Below are 23,919 nucleotides of genomic sequence, written 5' to 3'. Positions count from 1 at the left end.
AATCTTTAACCGTGACTAAGAATTCATGTTTCTTTGTCAAAACATCAGATATGTTGGCAAAAATATTGACACGTGCCTTTTCATTGACCTTAACCCATCGATCATATGCTTCCCGAACATTTCAATTAGCATTTAAGGTTGGGGCATGAGGAAGTTCCTCAGTTAAGACAAACCTTAAATCATCTACGACTAGTATTGTATTTAAGTTTGATTTCCAAGTCGTATAATTATCACTGTTAAGAATCTCATAAGCCTAGAGTTGCATTATGGAGCTATTCATGTTGAAAAACAAAACATAATCTATTTAGTGAAAAACTATAATCCTTTAAGAACCAATTAGTTTAGAAAATATTAATAACGTACCCATCATTATTATGCTTTGCAACGATATTTCAAAGGTTTAGAATAACTTCTACCGAAGGGTAGTCGATTACTCATCATTTGAACCAAGAAAATCTTGACCAAATGCAAACTCCTAAATATCTCATACTCGCTTAGCACTTAGTTACCGCTATTCCAGTCGAGAATATACTAATAACCTAGTAATTCTTGTAAGTCTAACCCTCCATTTTCAAATCTCAGAGATAAGAATCATTATGCTCCTAAAAGTGGAAAGTCAATATGAAAACTGATCAAAGAGACCCTATCCATATAAGAAGTTCGCGATGTTTCGAATTATATAATACAGCCTTTCGAATAAAACGTCGCTCTAGGGCAGACAAGCAGGTGCATTATAGGGATCTCACGGTGCGACCCAATGGAAGAGACTGTGGGATATGTTGTCACATATCCCTCACCCACTTACTATGAATTACTTCTTCTATTCACCTTGATATTGATCCATGCAAACATTCTTTGAAGGGAGTCCGCTCCTATGCACGACCCAAAGCCTTGTATGGACCTCACAATGTAAATTCTTAGGGATGTTGGAGATTAAAGTACGCTACTTTTCTCTAGCTGAATTGTTCTAAGAAAGTTATAAATGATACTAAAAAAATTAGGATCATATTTAATCTAACCTAAAAAAATATTAAGTCTACGTGAAACATCTGAGTATAACCCTTATACTGGATTTTAACCTACAATTTATCACCTCACATCTCTCACGCACACTCATAAAACTAGGTTAACTAGCTAGGCTCAAGAATTGATTATGATCTTCAGGTAGCAGATGTTCCGTAAACCGTCAACTTAAGAGCCTCCAACCTTAATCATCTTATCTGACTTGTTGACAAGATCGAATCAAGTGAGTCTCTTGTAACCAGTTTTATAAGATATCGACCTAATTCTATGAAATTTAGTTTATATGTTTAACCTAGGTGAGCATGCAAGTTATCTTTGTTATAAATTTTAAATGTCTAATTTATTTTATAACAATTATGAAAAAAAACTTTAGACAAACCAATAACATTCATCTAACAATATATAAACATTATATAAACAAATTAATTAATATAGGCTTTTTATTTATTTAAATTTTAATTAAATCATATGTAATTAAATTAAAGGGAAACTTACGTAAATCTAACAAAACTGTAAACTATTTACGCCTCGTGTAACAAAGCCCATAAGATTAGCCATTTTTTAAATATTCTAGGTTTGCCCTTCCATCTTTCTTTTCTTTCTCGCAATTCGTCTTCCTCCTGTTATTTCCTCTTTCCCGTCTTCCTCTAAGATTTCGTCTTTCTTCTTTTCTCTTTTTCTTTTCTACAATTTCTTTCCATCATCTTTCTTATTTTTCAGTTCTTTATTTATGTCGTTTAATCTTTCCATCGTTTTTCTTCTTTTCCTCTTCGTTTATTTTCGCTTTGACTTCTTTCCATCATCTTTCTACTTTTCCTCTTCTTTTTTCGCTGCGATTTCTTTCCATTGTCTTTCTTCTTTTCTTTTTTTACGCGTTTACATTTGGGTAATCAAATCTAAATGACTGTGTACAACAAAATAGCAAAATTTAAAAGATCGTGTATAAAAAATCTTGAAAAACAAATCATTTAGATTGGAGTAGCCAAATGTAAATGATGGTGTAAAAAAATAAAAGATTGTGTATAAAGAATCTTGAAAAAAAATCATTTAGATTGGAGTGGCCAAATGTAAACGATCGTGTAAAAAAAGTAAATGATCGTGTAAAGAAATCTAAATGATCGTGTACCAAAAGAATTAAAAAAATCGTGTACCAAATTTAAAAAAAAACATTTAGATTTGTGTCCCCAAATCTAAACGATCATGTAACAAAATTAAACGATGAATTGAAAAGATAAATTGTAGTAATATCTAAACGACCGCGTATAAATTGTAGTCATATCTAAACGATCGCATTATAGTTATATCTAAACGATCGCATATAAATTTTAGCCATATCTAAACGATCGCGTATATATTGAACCATATCTAAACGATCGCGTATAAATTGTAGCCATATATGAACGATCGCGTATAAATTGTAGCCATATCTAAATGGTCGCGTATCAAACAATAAAAAAATCTAAACGATTGCAAATATCTTACGCGTGCGTTATTGACGGCGTGATTGACGGGAAATTTTTGGTATTTTACACGGTGGGCATCTGGGCTTTTTCTATTTTTTGAATTGTTCTATAGAGTGTAAATATTTTTCCGCTTTTTTATATTTTTTAAAAGACCCCTAAATTAAACAATATTTAATTTAATTTAATTAATTAATTAATTTCATTAAATCATATTTAATTACAACTAACTTAATTAATTAAACAATTAATTTTCATATTAATTAATTAACCATTATAACATACTTTCAATAGATGAACATGTTAACCTATGGTGGGATTTCAAATCTATATGGCATACTATATGTACATACAATTTAAACATTAATTAAAACATACATCAAATGCATAATTAATTAAACACCCTAAAATGGATTGATTTTGACTATGATGAGATATGCTCTTTGATCCTCAAGGAATAAAAAATTTGTAGAGACAAATACCAGATTCTTAAAGGAAAACCTTACCATAAATCATCAAACGAAGTAGTAAATTAGTATTAGGATTTCCGAATACATTATAATTAAACCTAGTTCATCAACTAAAGTAGTTGATAAAACTAGGGAATTTGGCCAGTCACATTCTTCTCAAGAGTTGAGAGTGCCTCGAAGTAGTGGGAGGGTTTTTCATTAGTTTCACCATTACATGATTTTATTGAAAACCAAATCGTCAAACTTGATGATGGTTTAAGAGGATCCATTGGCTTATGAAAAGGCAATGAATGATGTACATTATCTATCTAACGTCAAGAAATGACTAGCTATGCACTTTCAAATAAGAGATTTGAAAATGCACAATGTGTTCTAAGGATCCAAATTTTTCGGAATGATGAGAACAGAATACTAGCCAATCTAAAGCATCTTATATAAACAAATGTTGTCTAGATACAAAATGTAGAATTCCAAAAAAGTTGAATTGTCGTTTTAAGTATATTCTAAAGTAGTATAGAAATTTAAAACACTATGTGCTTGTGTATAGTAACTAAGGATCTGATCCTTATCGAATACACTGATTCTAATTTCCAAAGATTCTAGAAAGTCTACATTGTAATCAGTATTCACTCTAAATAGAGAAGCAGTAGTGTCACTACAAGAAATCCGACCTTTAATGTCACTTGGTGACCGACTTCTTTGCGAGCGTTATTAAAGGTCTTTAATGTCGGTTGGGCTTTAATGTCGGTTTATAATCGACATCTTTGAAGATGTTATTGAAGGCCTTTAATGTCGGTTGATCTTTAATGTCGGTAGATAATCGATATTAAAGATATCTTTAATGTCGCTTATGAGATATCTTTAATGTCGTTTTTCCACCGACAATAAAGATGTCTTTAATTTTTTTTAACCGACGTTAAAGATGTGTTTAATGTTGTTTTTAAACCGACATTAAAGACACATTTAATGTCGTATTTACACTAGTTTTTATGATGGCAAAACTGACATTATTTGGCTTGAATTATGTTCGGAAATGTTCGTCATCATATATTCTAAAAAATAAAAAAATTGCTTGCACGCTGATTATAGAATGCCTACTACTCAATGGTAAACCTTATAACTAGTTTACCTGCAATGCACACAAGAATACTTGAAATTCCAGCATACACTTCCACATAGAACTACAACAAATACACATCATCCAACACCTACATATAATCACATATCAATAAACAAAATAATATTCAAGACCATAAGTCCAACTACTCCAAATCTTCCAATATATCTACCTATATATATAATCACACATATCAAACAACACATGTTGCCCTCCATGGAAAACCAATAATAAACACCTACAATGCATAAGATCCAACACTAAAATACCAGCACACTTTTCTACACTTCCATATAGTACTACAACAAATACGATCATCCAACACCTAAAATATCAGCATCTTTCCACCCTTCTATATAATATTACAACAAATACAATCATCCAACTTCTATATATAATCAAATATTTAAGTAAACAACCAATAACTGTAAGTGAAAACTCAAAAATATAAAGATAATATATAAGATCGTGATTAATAACCAATGTATATGTACAACAGAAAGTTCCTCCACTAACTAAAGTATACGTACAAACTATCTAAAAAACAACAATTAGTACGGGACCACCTGCCCTTCAAAAAACTATAGGACTGCCCTGTAACGCCCCGAAAATTTAAGGTAAAATTTTTCTCGTTTTATGTAAAATGCAAGTTGATATAATAATAATATAATAGTAATTATATTATTATTATTAATGACTATTTTGTTGGTTATAATATTAATATTATAAATATTATTATTATTAATATTTATTTTAATTGTTATAATATTAATATTATATATTATTATTATAAATTAATATTACAGAAATATTTTTTTATTTATAAAATAATAAAATAAATTATTTATTATTTAATATTAATATTATTAATATATCATTATTATTACTTTATTAATATCATTATTATTTATATTTAATACATATCATTATTTAAGTTTTAAATTATTAATATTATAAATTATTAAGAATTATATTTATATATATATATATATAACAAATTTTTTTTTAAAAACCCTACCTCGCGCGCCGCCTAACCCCCCCCCCCCTCGAAATTTCTTTTCTCTCCCGCCGCCGCCCATCCATTTCCTTCTTCTTCTTCTCCCTTCCTCGCCCGTCACCGCCAGCCATCTCTCCCTTCGTTTTCTCCTTCTCCTTCGAGTTCTTCTCCATCTCAGCCACCATCACCCATCGTCTCCATCTCCGTCGGCGTGTGTAGGTTCACCGGTCGTCGTCCGCCGCGGCTCCCCATCCATTTCCGACTTCCTTCTCGGCCTCACACAACGGCAGATCTGCCGCCGCTCATCGCCGCTCCACGAAACAGCCAGCTCCGTTCCTCGTGCTTCGTCCGCGAAGCGCCGCCGCCGTTGTTCGCCGGAGGAAAGGATCACCGAAACCGCGGCTACCATTTTCTTCGTCCAACCCGACCCGGCTCCAAGTCGGCTGTCCAAGCCAAGCCGCAATCGCTGCCAAGCCGCCATCCTTGCCCGAGCCGCCAGCCGCTTCAAGCCGAGCCGCCAGCCGCTTCAAGCCGAGCCGCCAGCCGCTTCAAGCCGAGCCGCCAGCCGCTTCAAGCCGAGCCGCCAGCCGCTTCAAGCCGAGCCGCCAGCCGCTTCAAGCCGAGCCGTGAGCCGAGTGAGCCGAGCCGCGAGCCGAGTGAGCCGAGCCGCGAGCCGAGTGAGCCGAGCCGCGAGCCGAACCGAGCCGAGCCGAGCCGAGCCGAGCCGAGCCACCTAAGCCTTCTTTCCTCCACTTCGGTTCACGGTGAGTCTTCGGTAAGGATTGTTTTGATGAATTCCCTAATGTTACCTCGTCCGATTCGAGTTTGAATGTTGGATTAAGATATGGCCCTACTTTTCTCCCTTGAAGGTAGTACAGAGTTGACGCTTAAGTTCTCGGGTTCCGCGACAGACCTGGTTGGAGATAGCTTCCTTTCCTTGGGTAAGTCAACGGATGACCTTTTTAAATCAACTGCTACTAGGGCCACCCACTAAAACCTTCGTGTTTCGTTTAGGTGGATCTGTTGAGCGTAGTTTTCAATCGAGGGGCATCACCGAGTTTCAGGTAAGGGTTTTCCTACTACTGGACCCCGAGTCCAGGCTAAAACCGTAGTAATCCACAGGGGATTACACGTTAGTGACTGTACTGAATATCTGCATGCGTGTTGACTGTTAAGTACTGATAGTATATTCTGTCTGATGAAAATATACTGTGACTGCTGTGTGTGGATTGAAATTATATGTTGATGGACCTTAAAGTTACGGTTTAGTATGTATTAAACACTGGTCTGGATGTGGTTCATGGAGTTTGGACGAGGAAGGACAGTGAGTCCGGTTTTGGTTGGTTAGCCGATTGGACCTAGGGTTTCCCTATTGGTGTGCGAATCGGTAATGCATATAACAACTGAGGGTGTAGATGTTTAAACCTATACTATCTGACTGACAAAGCCTATGGCGGGACTGTGATATGAATGCCGTTGGGACGTAGATGATGTAGACAGTTTAATTTGAACTGAGGGGTAACGGTTAGCTTCATCTATGGGGTAGTGTGCCTTACGGATATGTGCGTCCTTCGGGAGCACTAGACTGATATGTGCATCCTCCGGGAGCACTAGACTGATATGTGTATCCTTCGGGAACACTAGACTGATATGTGCATCCTCCGGGAGCACTAGACTGATATGTGTATCCTTCGGGAACACTAGACTGATATGTGCATCCTTCGGGAGCACTAGACTGATATGTGCATCCTTCGGGAGCACTAGACTGATATGTGTATCCTTCGGGAGCACTAGACTGATATGTGCATCCTTCGGGAGCACTAGACTGATATGTGCGTTCTACGGAACCACTAGACTGTTATGTAGGGCACCCCCGAATAGGAAGTTAACTGTCGTTCCCTAACGGGCCCAGTAGTGGGTCCCTTACTGGGTATGTTTATACTCACCCTTTCCTTTCTTTAACTTTTCAGGTAGGGGTACAGCGAGGGGCAGACCGACGAGAGGCAGGAAGGATGCGTGAAGGCCATATGGACGCGTCTGATTTTCTTTCGCTTCCGCTATGTATTTTGTCAGAATATTTTGATTGTGATTTTTGGACTGGTGACTTGACATTTTATTTTGTGACTTTTTGAATTATTTAAAATAGGGCCCGAAACTGTCTTTTGTAAGGTTTATAATGTTTTAATGAATCGTATCTGGTCCGTTTTAAATTTTATTTTGAATGGTCGAGTTTTGGTATTTGGTAGTGACCTCAGCTTAGTCCGGAAAAGTTGGGTCGTTACAGTTGGTATCAGAGCCTAAGTTTTAGGTTCTGTAGACTGACTTATAATGTGAGTCTGTGTTTTGTGTCCTTATGGCTGAAACGATCCTTGCCGCTCGTCAGGTACGCTCTCATGAAAGTATATGTATAACTCTACGTGCATTACCTTACCTAAGTTAAACTGCAAATTCAATTACCAATTGTGACTAAAGGAAATTGTTGGTGGTTGTTAGGAAAATGCCACCAAGGAGAGGTGCACGAAGGGGTGGCCGAGGAGGCCGAGGAAGGGGAGCAGGACGCGTTCAGCCTGAGGTGCAGCCTGTAGCCCAAGCCCCTGACCCGGCTGCGCCAGTTACTCATGCGGACCTAGCCGCCATGGAGCAGAGGTTTAGAGATATGATTATGCAGATGCGGGAGCAGCAGAAGCCTGCCTCGCCAACTCCGGCGCCAGCTCCAGCGCCAGCTCCAGCACCAGTTCCTGCTCCAGCCCCGGCTCCGGTACCAGTTGCACCCCAGTTTGTGCCGGATCAGTTGTCAGCAGAGGCTAAGCACCTGAGGGATTTCAGGAAGTATAATCCCACGACGTTTGATGGGTCTTTGGAGGACCCCACCAGAGCTCAGATGTGGCTATCGTCCTTGGAGACCATTTTCCGTTACATGAAATGCCCTGAGGATCAGAAAGTTCAGTGTGCTGTTTTTATGTTGACTGACAGAGGTACTGCCTGGTGGGAGACTACAGAGAGGATGCTAGGTGGTGATGTGAGTCAGATCACGTGGCAGCAGTTCAAGGAGAGTTTCTATGCGAAATTCTTCTCTGCCAGTTTGAGAGATGCCAAGCGGCAGGAGTTTCTGAACCTAGAGCAGGGTGACATGACAGTGGAGCAGTATGATGCGGAATTTGACATGTTATCCCGCTTCGCTCCCGAGATGATAGCGACTGAGGCGGCCAGAGCTGACAAGTTTGTTAGAGGCCTCCGACTGGACATTCAGGGTTTGGTCCGAGCTTTCAGACCCGCTACTCATGCCGATGCACTGCGCCTGGCAGTGGATCTCAGTTTACAGGAGAGGGCAAACTCGTCTAAGACCGCTGGTAGAGGTTCGACGTCGGGACAGAAGAGGAAGGCTGAGCAGCAGCCTGTTCCAGTACCACAGCGGAATTTCAGACCAGGTGGTGAGTTTCGCAGCTTCCAGCAGAAACCTTTTGAGGCAGGGGAGGCTGCCAGAGGGAAGCCGTTGTGCACCACTTGTGGGAAGCACCATCTGGGCCGTTGCTTATTCGGGACCAGGACCTGCTTTAAGTGCAGGCAAGAGGGTCATACAGCTGACAGATGCCCGTTGAGAGTCACGGGGATTGCGCAGAATCAGGGAGCAGGTGCTCCACATCAGGGTAGAGTCTTTGCTACCAACAGGACTGAGGCAGAGAAGGCGGGCACAGTAGTGACAGGTACGCTCCCAGTGTTGGGGCATTACGCCTTAGTTTTGTTTGATTCGGGTTCGTCACATTCTTTTATCTCTTCCGCATTTGTGTCGCATGCCCGCTTAGAGGTTGAGCCCTTACACCATGTTCTGTCAGTATCTACTCCTTCCGGGGAATGTATGTTGTCGAAGGAAAAGGTGAAGGCATGTCAGATTGAGTTAGCAGGCCATGTGATTGAGGTAACGCTGATAGTTCTGGATATGCTGGACTTTGATGTAATCCTGGGTATGGATTGGTTGGCCGCCAACCACGCCAGCATAGATTGTTCACGTAAGGAGGTAACGTTTAACCCTCCCTCGATGGCCAGTTTTAAATTTAAGGGAGGAGGGTCAAAGTCGTTGCCTCAGATAATCTCAGCCATCAGGGCCAGTAAACTGCTCAGTCAGGGTACTTGGGGTATCTTAGCGAGTGTGGTGGATATTAGAGAGGCGGATGTATCCCTGTCATCAGAACCAGTGGTGAGGGACTATCCGGACGTTTTCCCTGAGGAACTTCCAGGGTTACCTCCGCACAGGGAGGTTGAGTTTGCCATAGAGTTAGAGCCGGGCACGGTTCCTATATCCAGAGCCCCTTACAGAATGGCCCCCGCAGAACTGAAAGAACTGAAGGTACAGTTGCAGGAATTGCTTGATAAGGGATTCATTCGACCGAGCGTGTCACCTTGGGGTGCGCCAGTTTTATTTGTTAAGAAGAAGGATGGGTCGATGCGTCTATGCATTGACTATAGGGAGTTGAATAAGGTAACCGTAAAGAACCGATATCCCTTGCCCAGGATTGACGATCTATTTGACCAGTTACAGGGAGCCACAGTGTTCTCTAAGATTGATCTTCGGTCGGGATACCATCAGCTGAGGATTAAGGATGAGGATGTACCGAAGACAGCATTTCGTTCCAGATATGGACACTACGAGTTTATTGTGATGTCTTTTGGTTTGACGAATGCTCCGGCAGTGTTTATGGACTTGATGAACAGAGTGTTTAGGGAGTTCCTAGATACTTTTGTGATTGTGTTTATCGACGATATCTTGATATACTCTAAGACGGAGGCCGAACACGAGGAGCACTTACGTTTGGTTTTGCAAACACTTCGGGATAATAAGTTGTACGCAAAGTTCTCGAAGTGCGAGTTTTGGCTGAAGCAGGTGTCCTTTCTGGGCCACGTGGTTTCTAAGGCTGGAGTCTCTGTGGATCCAGCTAAGATAGAGGCAGTCACTGGTTGGACCCGACCTTCCACAGTCAGTGAGGTTCGTAGTTTTCTGGGTTTAGCAGGCTATTATCGACGGTTTGTGGAGAACTTTTCTCGTATAGCTACTCCTCTTACTCAGTTGACCAGAAAGGGAGCTCCTTTTGTTTGGAACAAGGCATGTGAGGACAGTTTCCAGACCCTTAAACAGAAGCTAGTTACCGCACCAGTTCTCACGGTACCCGATGGTTCTGGCAGTTTCGTGATTTATAGTGACGCTTCCAAGAAGGGTCTGGGTTGTGTTTTGATGCAGCAGGGTAAGGTGGTCGCTTATGCGTCTCGTCAGTTGAAGAGTCATGAACAGAACTACCCTACACATGATCTTGAGTTGGCAGCAGTGGTTTTTGCTTTGAAAATATGGAGGCATTATTTATATGGTGAAAAGATACAGATATTCACAGATCATAAGAGCTTGAAATACTTCTTTACTCAGAAAGAATTAAATATGAGACAGCGAATGTGGCTTGAGTTAGTGAAGGATTACGATTGTGAGATACTGTATCATCCAGGCAAGGCAAATGTGGTAGCTGATGCTCTTAGTAGGAAAGTATCACTTTCAGCAGCACTCATTACCCGACAGGCCCCATTGCATCGGGATCTTGAGCGGGCTGAGATTGCAGTGTCAGTGGGGGCAGTTACTATGCAGTTAGCCCAGTTGACGGTACAGCCGACTTTGAGGCAGAGGATCATTGATGCTCAGAGTAATGATCCTTATCTGGTTGAGAAACGTGGCCTAGCAGAGGCAGGGCAAACGGCTGAGTTCTCGTTATCCTCTGATGGTGGACTGTTGTTTGAGAGACGCCTCTGTGTTCCGTCAGATTGTGCGGTTAAGACAGAATTATTATCTGAGGCGCACAGTTCCCCATTTTCCATGCACCCAGGTAGTACGAAGATGTATCAGGACCTGAAGCGAGTTTATTGGTGGCGTAACATGAAGAGGGAAGTAGCAGAATTTGTTAGTAAATGCTTGGTGTGCCAGCAGGTTAAGGCACCAAGGCAGAAACCAGCGGGTTTATTACAACCCTTGTGCATACCGGAATGGAAGTGGGAGAACGTGTCCATGGATTTCATTACAGGGCTACCGAGAACTCTGAGGGGTTTTACAGTGATCTGGGTTGTGGTGGACAGACTTACTAAATCAGCGCACTTTGTTCCGGGTAAATCCACCTATACTGCTAGTAAGTGGGCGCAGTTGTACATGTCTGAGATAGTGAGATTACATGGAGTGCCAGTGTCGATTGTTTCTGATAGAGATGCCCGTTTCACTTCCAAATTTTGGAAGGGTTTGCAGACTGCTATGGGCACGAGGTTGGACTTTAGTACGGCTTTCCATCCACAGACTGACGGTCAGACTGAGCGTCTGAACCAGGTTTTAGAGGATATGTTGCGGGCGTGTGCATTGGAGTTTCCAGGTAGCTGGGACTCCCACTTACATTTGATGGAATTTGCTTATAATAACAGTTATCAGGCTACTATTGGCATGGCACCGTTTGAGGCCCTGTACGGCAGATGTTGTAGATCCCCGGTTTGCTGGGGTGAGGTGGGTGAGCAGAGATTGATGGGTCCTGAGTTAGTCCAGTCTACTAACGAAGCTATACAGAAGATTAGATCACGCATGCATACCGCTCAGAGTAGACAGAAGAGTTATGCAGATGTGAGGCGGAAGGACCTTGAGTTCGAGATAGGGGATAAGGTGTTCTTAAAGGTAGCACCTATGAAAGGTGTCTTGCGTTTTGAAAGGAGAGGAAAGTTGAGTCCCCGTTTTGTTGGGCCATTTGAGATTCTGGAGCGGATTGGCCTTGTAGCTTATCGCTTGGCGTTGCCTCCATCACTCTCGGCAGTCCATGATGTGTTTCACGTTTCTATGTTGAGGAAGTATGTGCCAGATCCCTCCCATGTAGTGGATTACGAGCCACTAGAGATTGATGAAAACTTGAGCTATGTTGAACAACCTGTTGAAGTGCTGGCTAGAGAGGTGAAGACGTTGAGAAATAAACAAATTCCCCTAGTTAAAGTCTTATGGCGGAATCACCGGGTAGAAGAAGCTACATGGGAGCGTGAAGATGACATGAGGTCCCGTTATCCCGATCTGTTCGAGGAATAAAACTTTCGAGGACGAAAGTTCCCTAAGGAGGGAAGAATGTAACGCCCCGAAAATTTAAGGTAAAATTTTTCTCGTTTTATGTAAAATGCAAGTTGATATAATAATAATATAATAGTAATTATATTATTATTATTAATGACTATTTTGTTGGTTATAATATTAATATTATAAATATTATTATTATTAATATTTATTTTAATTGTTATAATATTAATATTATATATTATTATTATAAATTAATATTACAGAAATATTTTTTTATTTATAAAATAATAAAATAAATTATTTATTATTTAATATTAATATTATTAATATATCATTATTATTACTTTATTAATATCATTATTATTTATATTTAATACATATCATTATTTAAGTTTTAAATTATTAATATTATAAATTATTAAGAATTATATTTATATATATATATATATAACAAATTTTTTTTTAAAAACCCTACCTCGCGCGCCGCCTAACCCCCCCCCCCCTCGAAATTTCTTTTCTCTCCCGCCGCCGCCCATCCATTTCCTTCTTCTTCTTCTCCCTTCCTCGCCCGTCACCGCCAGCCATCTCTCCCTTCGTTTTCTCCTTCTCCTTCGAGTTCTTCTCCATCTCAGCCACCATCACCCATCGTCTCCATCTCCGTCGGCGTGTGTAGGTTCACCGGTCGTCGTCCGCCGCGGCTCCCCATCCATTTCCGACTTCCTTCTCGGCCTCACACAACGGCAGATCTGCCGCCGCTCATCGCCGCTCCACGAAACAGCCAGCTCCGTTCCTCGTGCTTCGTCCGCGAAGCGCCGCCGCCGTTGTTCGCCGGAGGAAAGGATCACCGAAACCGCGGCTACCATTTTCTTCGTCCAACCCGACCCGGCTCCAAGTCGGCTGTCCAAGCCAAGCCGCAATCGCTGCCAAGCCGCCATCCTTGCCCGAGCCGCCAGCCGCTTCAAGCCGAGCCGCCAGCCGCTTCAAGCCGAGCCGCCAGCCGCTTCAAGCCGAGCCGCCAGCCGCTTCAAGCCGAGCCGCCAGCCGCTTCAAGCCGAGCCGCCAGCCGCTTCAAGCCGAGCCGTGAGCCGAGTGAGCCGAGCCGCGAGCCGAGTGAGCCGAGCCGCGAGCCGAGTGAGCCGAGCCGCGAGCCGAACCGAGCCGAGCCGAGCCGAGCCGAGCCGAGCCACCTAAGCCTTCTTTCCTCCACTTCGGTTCACGGTGAGTCTTCGGTAAGGATTGTTTTGATGAATTCCCTAATGTTACCTCGTCCGATTCGAGTTTGAATGTTGGATTAAGATATGGCCCTACTTTTCTCCCTTGAAGGTAGTACAGAGTTGACGCTTAAGTTCTCGGGTTCCGCGACAGACCTGGTTGGAGATAGCTTCCTTTCCTTGGGTAAGTCAACGGATGACCTTTTTAAATCAACTGCTACTAGGGCCACCCACTAAAACCTTCGTGTTTCGTTTAGGTGGATCTGTTGAGCGTAGTTTTCAATCGAGGGGCATCACCGAGTTTCAGGTAAGGGTTTTCCTACTACTGGACCCCGAGTCCAGGCTAAAACCGTAGTAATCCACAGGGGATTACACGTTAGTGACTGTACTGAATATCTGCATGCGTGTTGACTGTTAAGTACTGATAGTATATTCTGTCTGATGAAAATATACTGTGACTGCTGTGTGTGGATTGAAATTATATGTTGATGGACCTTAAAGTTACGGTTTAGTATGTATTAAACACTGGTCTGGATGTGGTTCATGGAGTTTGGACGAGGAAGGACAGTGAGTCCGGTTTTGGTTGGTTAGCCGATTGGACCTAGGGTTTCCCTATTGGTGTGCGAATCGGTAATGCATATAACAACTGAGGGTGTAGATGTTTAAACCTATACTATCTGACTGACAAAGCCTATGGCGGGACTGTGATATGAATGCCGTTGGGACGTAGATGATGTAGACAGTTTAATTTGAACTGAGGGGTAACGGTTAGCTTCATCTATGGGGTAGTGTGCCTTACGGATATGTGCGTCCTTCGGGAGCACTAGACTGATATGTGCATCCTCCGGGAGCACTAGACTGATATGTGTATCCTTCGGGAACACTAGACTGATATGTGCATCCTCCGGGAGCACTAGACTGATATGTGTATCCTTCGGGAACACTAGACTGATATGTGCATCCTTCGGGAGCACTAGACTGATATGTGCATCCTTCGGGAGCACTAGACTGATATGTGTATCCTTCGGGAGCACTAGACTGATATGTGCATCCTTCGGGAGCACTAGACTGATATGTGCGTTCTACGGAACCACTAGACTGTTATGTAGGGCACCCCCGAATAGGAAGTTAACTGTCGTTCCCTAACGGGCCCAGTAGTGGGTCCCTTACTGGGTATGTTTATACTCACCCTTTCCTTTCTTTAACTTTTCAGGTAGGGGTACAGCGAGGGGCAGACCGACGAGAGGCAGGAAGGATGCGTGAAGGCCATATGGACGCGTCTGATTTTCTTTCGCTTCCGCTATGTATTTTGTCAGAATATTTTGATTGTGATTTTTGGACTGGTGACTTGACATTTTATTTTGTGACTTTTTGAATTATTTAAAATAGGGCCCGAAACTGTCTTTTGTAAGGTTTATAATGTTTTAATGAATCGTATCTGGTCCGTTTTAAATTTTATTTTGAATGGTCGAGTTTTGGTATTTGGTAGTGACCTCAGCTTAGTCCGGAAAAGTTGGGTCGTTACATGCCCGTCCCTACAAAAACTTAACTTAACTCGACCAACTACTAACTTAATTACAGAAATCAACTACTAACTTAACTGGACCAAAAAAAAACATTTAAAAGCTTACACAAATCTGCTAACAAAAGCTGCCCATTTGGTTCGAATCTCGTCAATCTCCTCTTGCCTATATGCACTTTTGGTATTGAACTACGCACAAAGAGAAAGATATGTAAAGTATGAGTTTAGATCATAAATTGTAATATATAAAAAGTTAAAGTAGAAACTTACAAGGCTAGTAATAGAAGTACTAGAATTATGCACTATCTCATGTATGTACTTTCGCACGTAGTACCCACACCCTACAGAATCCAATTGACGAGGGCACTGCATGTATATAAATTGAATACAAATTAATCTTATGTTTCATCAAAAATAATTTTTGGATATCACCTTTAGCTTGTTCCCCTATGAAACAAAGAGGTTACTCTAGAAATAAATTACTATTTTGATCACTAGACCAACCCGATTAAAATCAGTATTCTCTATCCTTACCTCCATACCATATGTGTCACATCTGAAAGTATACAAACTTGATTGTAAGCACATGAAACTAATAGCATACGTTGAATATAAATTTTGTACCTACAAAACTTCAGCTAAACCTTACCGTCAAACTGTGGAGAAAAAGTTCAGTCTAGACTCCAAACCAAACAACGAGTGAAGCACAAGCTTCTATCAGTAATACCAGTTTATTAACTTAAAACTCTGATTATAATAAGGAAATCCTCGACAATATTTGACTAAACGCCAATTTCTGATTTCAAGTAGCTAGCCTAAAAGTATCATATGCACACCTCCTAAATAGATATTCATATTTGTGAATGTAGCGACCTCAAATTCAAGGACTAACAATTAAATATGGAACATCATTCACAAAAATGAATAAACATACAAAAGTATTCACCAAGTTGTTTCAATTCACGAAGCTTGCAATACAAGAATGGGTCAAATAATCAGACAACAGCTTACAGAGTTCATCTTCAAAACTACCAAACAAGCCATGTCTGAACGGTTTTTCTCATATTTCTTTAGAAACTACAAACTCAATTCAATAATAAAATAAAAAAATCAAAATAAACACAAGTCAAAGGATATTCTCCTCCACAGATAAAGAAATATCACCACTCCACCGTCTCACAACAACAATAACAAACATGAACTCACCTCTGAAACTGCTCGATATTAATAAACTTAAAAGATGGTTGCAAAAACAAAATGAAATTCTGCAAATCAAACTCCAATTTTGACAACCGTAATGTTTTGACAAGAAAACCAAAATTCAATCCAGATTTATTATAAAACTTTCAAATCAATTCTAGAAGAATATCCGCCAAAAATCAAGACAAACATCCAAAATAAATTACTTGCAACCAAGTCATCAATTCCTCGTATCGGAGACCAAAGTTGTTGAAATGTAAGGATTTATGTCAAACTTGTTGTGTAGCTTGCAATTATTACCAATAATAAGACAAGAGATTAAAACAAGAGATTAAATAGAAATCTCCCATAAATAAGATTTCCCTTCCACACATTTATGAGTAAATCATACTTACTCAAATCTTCAATTACGTAGAAAAAGAAAACAAAAGATAATCCAACTGCAATAAATTTGCAATGCCAATTAAAGAAACATAAAACATACAAAAATATGAACCTTACTCAAATCTTCATCGTTGTGAGAATAAAAAAGCTTGTTTCTGTAATATAACAATAGAATGTGAAACAAAGGAACATTATGAAAAGTTATTACAAGAAGAGAGTAATACAAATAGTAAGTTTAATAAGAGTACCAAATGATAAGCAAACAACACATCATAATAAAGAGACATACCCATTCGAGGATCATTCCCTTTCGAATTTGACCATTGTCAACATCAAGTGCTTTTTGCCCTGTCAAAAGTTCAAGAACCAATACGCCAAACCTAAAAACATCAATCTTTTATGAAGATTATCATTATAGTGCTCGTAGCAATTTGACTATTCTCCCAATCATTGATCTGCGTTATAATGAAAACACTGTTCTAAACATTAGTATGATCCACAAAAGACTATTTCAATAATCAAATAACAAATGGGGGTATTGATTAAAGTTTTAAATAATACAAACCTGCAAGGAGAAGATGACCCAATACCAATCTTGCTACAAGCTGCTACATCATTCTACATAATTGTTCGATCAACCATATACATTAAAAAGATTAATTTTGAGCCAAAACATGAGTTCACTTCCATAGCACAATGCTAAAAGTTACTTGCAACATAAATTAATAATTGGGAGAAGAGAATATTAGTTATGAAGTTTCCCAAAAGAAAACTTCATAATTTAGACTTATAAATATCAACAATTTTAGCTGCCTCAGAATTTTCCTAAACATTAAAAGTATATGCAATTGCTTACAAATTGAAAGAAGTTGACAACATTCAAGATACAAACAGTATTGTATGAATTCAAAATAGCATGACTTTAAATGAAAAAGAACTCAACTTTACCCATAAAAGCAATATGAATAGAGGTGATGTATGCTTAAATAGTTTCAAAATTCCAAGAATAAGAAGAATACCACAATATGGAGTCTCCAACAAAGACAACTGTACTAAATGCCATGCATCATTGTCCAGCAGCAACCATACTAGAAACTTCAGTATTAAATAGTTTCAAAATCCCTATATGAGCTTTTATGGCCTTTGAAAAGTTTAGTCCACCCACCCATACTAGAAACTTCAGTATTGGATTGTTCAGCTACTATACTTTTTCTTGCAGCAAGTATTCGGTCAGGAACTTGAAATCATCCACCCTAAATTCTAAGATGTATATGCGATGTACAAATCTTTTTCAATCGATATAAACGTAGTTGAAACATATAGGTTTGTAGCAAATAATACAGCAACAAGACAATGGTAGCAATAGAATCCATACAGCAGAGAAAGAATAAAAGGCATCAAGTGTTAATTCATAGCGGTGTGTGCAATTTCAACTGTCAACAATGTATGTCCCAAATTTCTCAAAATGAACCAAAGGCAATACAACATTTACATTACAAGTAAGACTTCAACAATTAAAGCTTAAAATAGAATTGCCTATTTAACTCTACGGTTCAGGAATCCAAGATCAATGGGTAAGAACTATCTAACTTTTGTTTGAAAAAATGAAAAAAAAAATGCATCAAACTCATAAGTGAAAGAAAAATGAAACTTTTGAATTATCTATAACCACAATTTTGATTTTTCTAAGCAGTCCAAATATCAATTACATACAAGAGTTGAATCAATTTTTAATATCTCTTTGATGGCAGCAAATGAACGGTATTAGACCCAATTTCACCTCAGCCTCGGTTGATGGAGTCACATGTTCCAATGGAAGATTATGACCACACCAATGAAGCTGCAGATTGTTCTACTTTGAAGAATATTCAAGTGGGTTAGTGGGGATTTGAAGAAATTTTGAGTGTGTGAGTGGGGTTTTTTTCCCCTTTTTTATCAATCATCTAAGACAAATTTTGAAGGAAATCAAACAAGTAAATGGGGTTTTTTCTGTTTTGATTAAAACCCAGTTCAAACTTGGAAGAGAATTCATGTGTGTATTTGTGTTTCTTAAGAAATTTCAAATGGGTAAGTGAGTAAATGAATTTGTCCACTGTTTTGAGAAAAATAAAGAGATCAGTAAGTAGGTTTCCTCCTAATTTTCCTAAACCCAAGTTCAAATGGATAAAAAGACCCAACTCAATTTTGTAAGAAAGCCTAATTTTTCAATAATAGCCTTTTTATTTAGCTATAAGGAAGAACCAATGCAAAATCTAAATAGAAAATTACCTTCCAAATGAGCAAGTTAATGTCATATTGAGAACTTTTGTACGAAGAAATAGGAAAAATGCTAGCACTCAGTGCTATTTCATTACTGATTTTCACAAACCAAGAACATAGTTAATCATAGCAACTAGTTGTTTGATAACTCTGTTTGAAATTAAACACACAACAAATTAAAATCAATAAATAAAAAAAGAAAACTCGTAAAAATTTTAAATTATAAAAATAATAATAACTCTCAATCCATAAAAAAAAAGTCTTAGTGCTATTATCTCCATACAAATCACGGCTGGCTTGCACATATAATCAAAATCTTTTCATCCAAATTTTCTAAGAAAAAAAAATAAGATATTAGAGAAAGTACGAACATTTTTATAAACTTGTCAACCAACTTCCTAAAAAAATCGATCGTTATTCAATATACTTCCTAAAAACATTTAAACCTTACCCCAAAAAATCAAATTTCCAAAAACTTACAAGAGATCTAGGCGATGAAGGTAGAGGGTGGAGGTTTGAGTCTATGCACGACGAAAAATAAAAGAAATGCGAAATAGAACGACGTACCTCACGACGGAGGATGATTGCAGCAAACGCCGACGGAGGGAGAACAACGGTGAATCTAAACGTTGGCGACTAGGTAAACATTGCTGAGATGTTCCTCAAAAACATGTAGCTAGTGAGCATACGTAAGATGCGCTTGAGATTACGGGAGTCACTATCGGATGGAACTATGTGAGGGAGGATCTCAGAGGTGAAGAGAGAAGAGTTGGAACTTCGCGCCAATGGAGATCGAAAAGATGGAAAAGATGGAAGAAAGGGAGATGAAGATGGAGAAAGAGTAGATGCAAGATGGGGAGATGAGTGGGAGGGGGGGAAGGGGATGGAGGTGGCTACCAATGGGTTAAAGGAAAAAAGCATCAAAATACTAAACCGAAAGGAAGATATTAATTTATAAAATATATAAATAAATAAACATAGCTTTAATGTCGGTTTTAAACCGACATTAATCCTTCCTCTTTGATGTCAATTTAAAACTGACATTAAACACCCGTATTTTAAAAATCGACATTAAATATCCATTTTTATTTTTACAACCGACATTAAAGGTCATATTTCTTCTAGTGTGTAAAGAAACGTAAAATTAAAGTGTACTACTTTATCTGGGTAATTGTGCATCGTAGTGAAATTGTAGTAACCCCAATACTTGTTGAGCAAATCGTGGTTGTTTGGTTTACGAAGTCCTTCACGGCTAAAGGATTTGAAGGTCACCTAAATAGTTTGTCTACGAAGTTTGTGCACTAGGACTAGTGGGAGAATGTTTGGGTACATGCCCTAGTCTGTTGTACTCATATATTTATTGTACTCATATGTTTGGGTACATGCCCTAGTCTGTTGTACTCATATATTTATTGTACTCATATGAGTAATTTACTCACGATTAAATTCAACATTGTTTTCTCACACTAGGACTTTTAGTCTAAGTGGGAGTTTGTTGGATTTTATGTCATAAAACTTGTAGTTTGTAGTTAAAATTATATTCCATTCAATAAAGTGGTTATTAAGAACTTATTAGTGAAAATAGAATACTAGAATCTTGACTCCAATAAACGAAGGTCCTGAGGCTATCTAGTGTAGACTTGAACTTTATGTAGAGACATAAACGTGGATCAAGTTTTAGTTTATAGCCCAAATGGTCTATAGTGTATGAATAAAGTTGGATGCCTTATTCCAGGAATATTATGGATGTGACCCGCTTTGTAGTTAGTACAAACGATTTGATCCTGAATTGTTCATTTAGAGACATGGGAGTGGGGACATCCTATGTAAAGAGTTTGCATAAGACTGAAACCATGAAATAGTCACTTTTAAGTTATAACACCGTTGACTACATAAATTGACTATTTTGATTATGATGACCTAGGTAACTTAACCTTAATCCTGAGCTAACTATGAACTTCTGTTCAAGCAGTATTATCCTTAAATCTGCATAGGTTAGGGTAGTTCAACGGCACTGGCTCAATAAGCCTTCCATTTCAAGGGTAAGACCGGGTGGATGGCTAGGGACATAAAGTGCGACGCAATTCACTCCTACCCACTTTAGGGTTAGTAGATAGATTGTTCCCTTAAGGACTAAATCCATGTCTTGAACAAGGGGTCCCACCCTCTCATTGGCTAAAGAGGAATTCGATTTATAGGTTGGACCTTAAACCAATAGTTCAATGGTAGATCAGTAGGACTTAAGGAACAAGATATAGTCTCGAGCGTGTATTTTAACCCAGTCGAGGTTACGAACAACCTATGAAGGATTAACTTACTAATCATGGTTATATCAGATGGACACAAATATATCTATAATGAGGGAAGTGCAACTACGAAACTTTAGTGAAATAACCTGTTAGTTAAAAAATGTTGATTAGCTTGATTTAAAAAGGTTTAGTCAGCTAATCTCGTATTGTTGGAGCCTATGATCTATACGTCCATTAGGTTTTCCTGCTAACTCATAAGGAATTAACTTAGAACAATATGTTGGAGAGAGAAACCGATGAATATATGTGATATAGTCATCGACTATAGAACTTTATCTCTAAATGTGATTTAAATATTAAAAATATGAATGTGGATTCATATTCCAAATCTCAAAATTGATAGAAATTTTCAAAGTTATGAAAAGTAAAAATGTTGACTTTTAACTTTAAAAAGTTGAACTTTGATTGGCTTTATATTCAAATATAATTCCAATTTTAGAAAAATGAATGTGGATTTATGCTCGAGAGATCGGAATTAGTCAAGACAGATAAAATGGTAAAAGGCCAAAATGCTCACTTTTGAATTGAAAAAGTCAAAGTTTGACTTTGACTTTTATGGTCAAATTACCATATTGCCCTTGAACTAAAGTTAGTGGGAAAATCTTAAATTTTGTTGGATAATCCCAGTAACACTTAGTGGGACAAGTGCTTACATATGACGTAAAAACATAATCTTTAGTAGAGGATGAGGTGTTGTTATTTTGTAAATATTTTTCATGCATTTTTGCATTAATGTTTTTATAAAAAGGTTCTAAAAATTATTTTGGGACTTTTGATAAAATTTGTGAAATTATTCAGATTTTCTCACCTCTCTCACTTAACCAAGTTGTTGGTTCCATTCCTCTTGATTCCATATACCTCTCTTATATTTTCCTTCATTTAATGGGTCCCATAACCCGATTCTAAGTCAAGAGAATAGCGGGTCAACACTAGTGGTGGTCCCCAATTCGTGATGGTAAGGAGATTTCGAGGATTGAAAAGCTTCGAAGGTAAGTATTTCTCTTAACCTTAATTAATGTAATTAGGATAGTTATTAAGCATGCTAACTTCTAAATTAGTTTAGATGCATCTAGAGTAATTTACAATACGTCCTCTGCTACTCATGTCTCGATTTTTTCATCATCAACCACATTTAGAAGTAGGGTTACCGTGTTTGGGTTAGCATTATTGCGTTTTAAATGCGATAGGATATCTGACACATCGATTGGACTCTCGGGGCTACCTATCATTTCCCTATTTGAAGTTTGAAACTGATGTTCCAAATTCCATGAAACCCTAAAAAGCCTATGTGTAACGCTCCGAAAATTTAAGGTAAAATTTTCTCGTTTTATGCAAATTATTCGGAGTTCTAAAATGTTGGTGTAAGTTGATATAATAATAATATAACATTATTATATTATTATTATTAATAATTATTTTATGTGTTATAATATTAATATTATAATTATTATTATTATTTAATATTATAGTAATATTATTAATTAATAACAATATTATTAATTTATTATTTATTTAATATTAATATTATTAATATATTATTATTATTACCTTATTATTATTATTATTATTATTATTTTATTTTTTATTTTATTATTATTATTATTAATTTCTTAATTTAATATATAAATATATATATATATATATATATATATATATTTTAAAAAAAAGGAAGAGGGAGAGGAGGAACCCTAAATTCGCGCCGCTACGCCCCCTTCCCCCTCCGTTTTCGTCTTCTCCCCACCGCGCGCCGCCATCCATTTCTTCTTCTTCCTCCATCCTTCGCCGACCACCGCCGCCGTTTCTTCTTCTTCTTCTTCGTCCGTTGTCTCCGTCTCCGAAGAACGAACAGCCGCCGCGACCTCAGCTCTTCTTCTCCTTCTTCTCCGGTGAACCCGAGCCCGAAATCGCAGCCGTGAAGCTTAACGGATCTCCGTTTCGCACCCAGCCAACACCGCCGCCGCCTGCCCATTTGTTTCCACCGTCGGACGCCTCCCAGCGTCGTTGCGCCACCGCCACCGCCGCCGGAAGAGAGAAAGCCCTCCAAAAACCGGGTTGCCCGTTTCGCGCTGCAAAGACCCGACCCGGTTCCAAGCTGACCCGACCCAAAAACCCGTCTCCAGTCCGAGCCACACACAAATCCGAGCCGCGAGCGAGCCGCGTGAGCCGAGCCGAGCGAGCCGCGTGAGCCGAGCCGAGCGAGCCGCGAGCCGAGCCGCGAGCTGAGTGAGCCGAGCCGCGAGCCGAGCAAGCCGAGCCGAGCCGAGAACCAAGCCGAGCCGAGCCGAGCCGAGCCGAGCCGAGCCAACCCGAGCCGAGCCGAGCCAAACCGAGCCGAGCCGAGTCGAGCCGAGCCGAGCCAAGCCGAGCCGAACCGAGCCGAGCCGAGAACCAAGCCGAGTCAAGCCGAGCCGAGCCAAGCCGAGCCGAGCCGAGCCAAGCCGAGCCGAGCCGAGCCGAGTCCAAGCCGAGCCGAGCCGAGCCACCTAAGCCTTCCTTCCTCCACTTCGGTTCACGGTGAGTCTTCGGTAAGGGTTGTTTTGATGAATTCCCTAATGTTACCTCGTCCGATTCGAGTTTGAATGTTGGATTAAGATGTGGCCCTACTTTTCTCCCTTGAAGGTAGTACAGAGTTGACGCTTAAGTTCTCGGGTTCCGCGGCAGACCTGGTTGGAGATAGCTTCCTTTCCTTGAGTAAGACAACGGATAACCTTTTTAAAACAACTGCTACTAACGTCATCAACTAAAACCGTTGTGTTTTCGTTTAGGTTGATCTGTTGAGCGTGGATTCAATCGAGGGGCATAACCGAGTATCAGGTAAGGGTTCTCCTACTACTGGACCCCGAGTCCAGGCTGAAAACGTAGTAATTCACAGGGAATTACACGTTAGTAACTGTACTG

At 39.4% G+C, this 23,919-nt stretch overlaps 2 protein-coding genes across 2 annotated transcripts; both read left to right on the top strand.

Moving 5' to 3' along the window:
• The first annotated feature begins 5,781 nt into the window (after window positions 1-5,781).
• On the top strand, window positions 5,782-7,237 carry LOC127149820 (uncharacterized). The gene is made up of 3 exons (XM_051085797.1): window positions 5,782-6,008; window positions 6,082-6,131; window positions 7,038-7,237. Exons 1-3 carry the CDS (start codon window positions 5,912-5,914, stop codon window positions 7,197-7,199), a joined length of 309 nt encoding a protein of 102 aa, XP_050941754.1. The 5' UTR covers window positions 5,782-5,911; the 3' UTR covers window positions 7,200-7,237.
• Window positions 7,238-13,304: 6,067 nt separating this feature from the next.
• Window positions 13,305-14,780, top strand: LOC127149819 (uncharacterized). Its single transcript, XM_051085796.1, has 3 exons — window positions 13,305-13,531; window positions 13,605-13,654; window positions 14,561-14,780. Exons 1-3 carry the CDS (start codon window positions 13,435-13,437, stop codon window positions 14,720-14,722), a joined length of 309 nt encoding a protein of 102 aa, XP_050941753.1. The 5' UTR covers window positions 13,305-13,434; the 3' UTR covers window positions 14,723-14,780.
• Window positions 14,781-23,919: the final 9,139 nt, after the last annotated feature.

Source organism: Cucumis melo, chromosome 6 (assembly GCF_025177605.1).
Source record: "Cucumis melo cultivar AY chromosome 6, USDA_Cmelo_AY_1.0, whole genome shotgun sequence".
Lineage (NCBI taxonomy): Eukaryota > Viridiplantae > Streptophyta > Magnoliopsida > Cucurbitales > Cucurbitaceae > Cucumis > Cucumis melo.
This window is presented reverse-complemented; position numbering and strand designations above follow the sequence as displayed.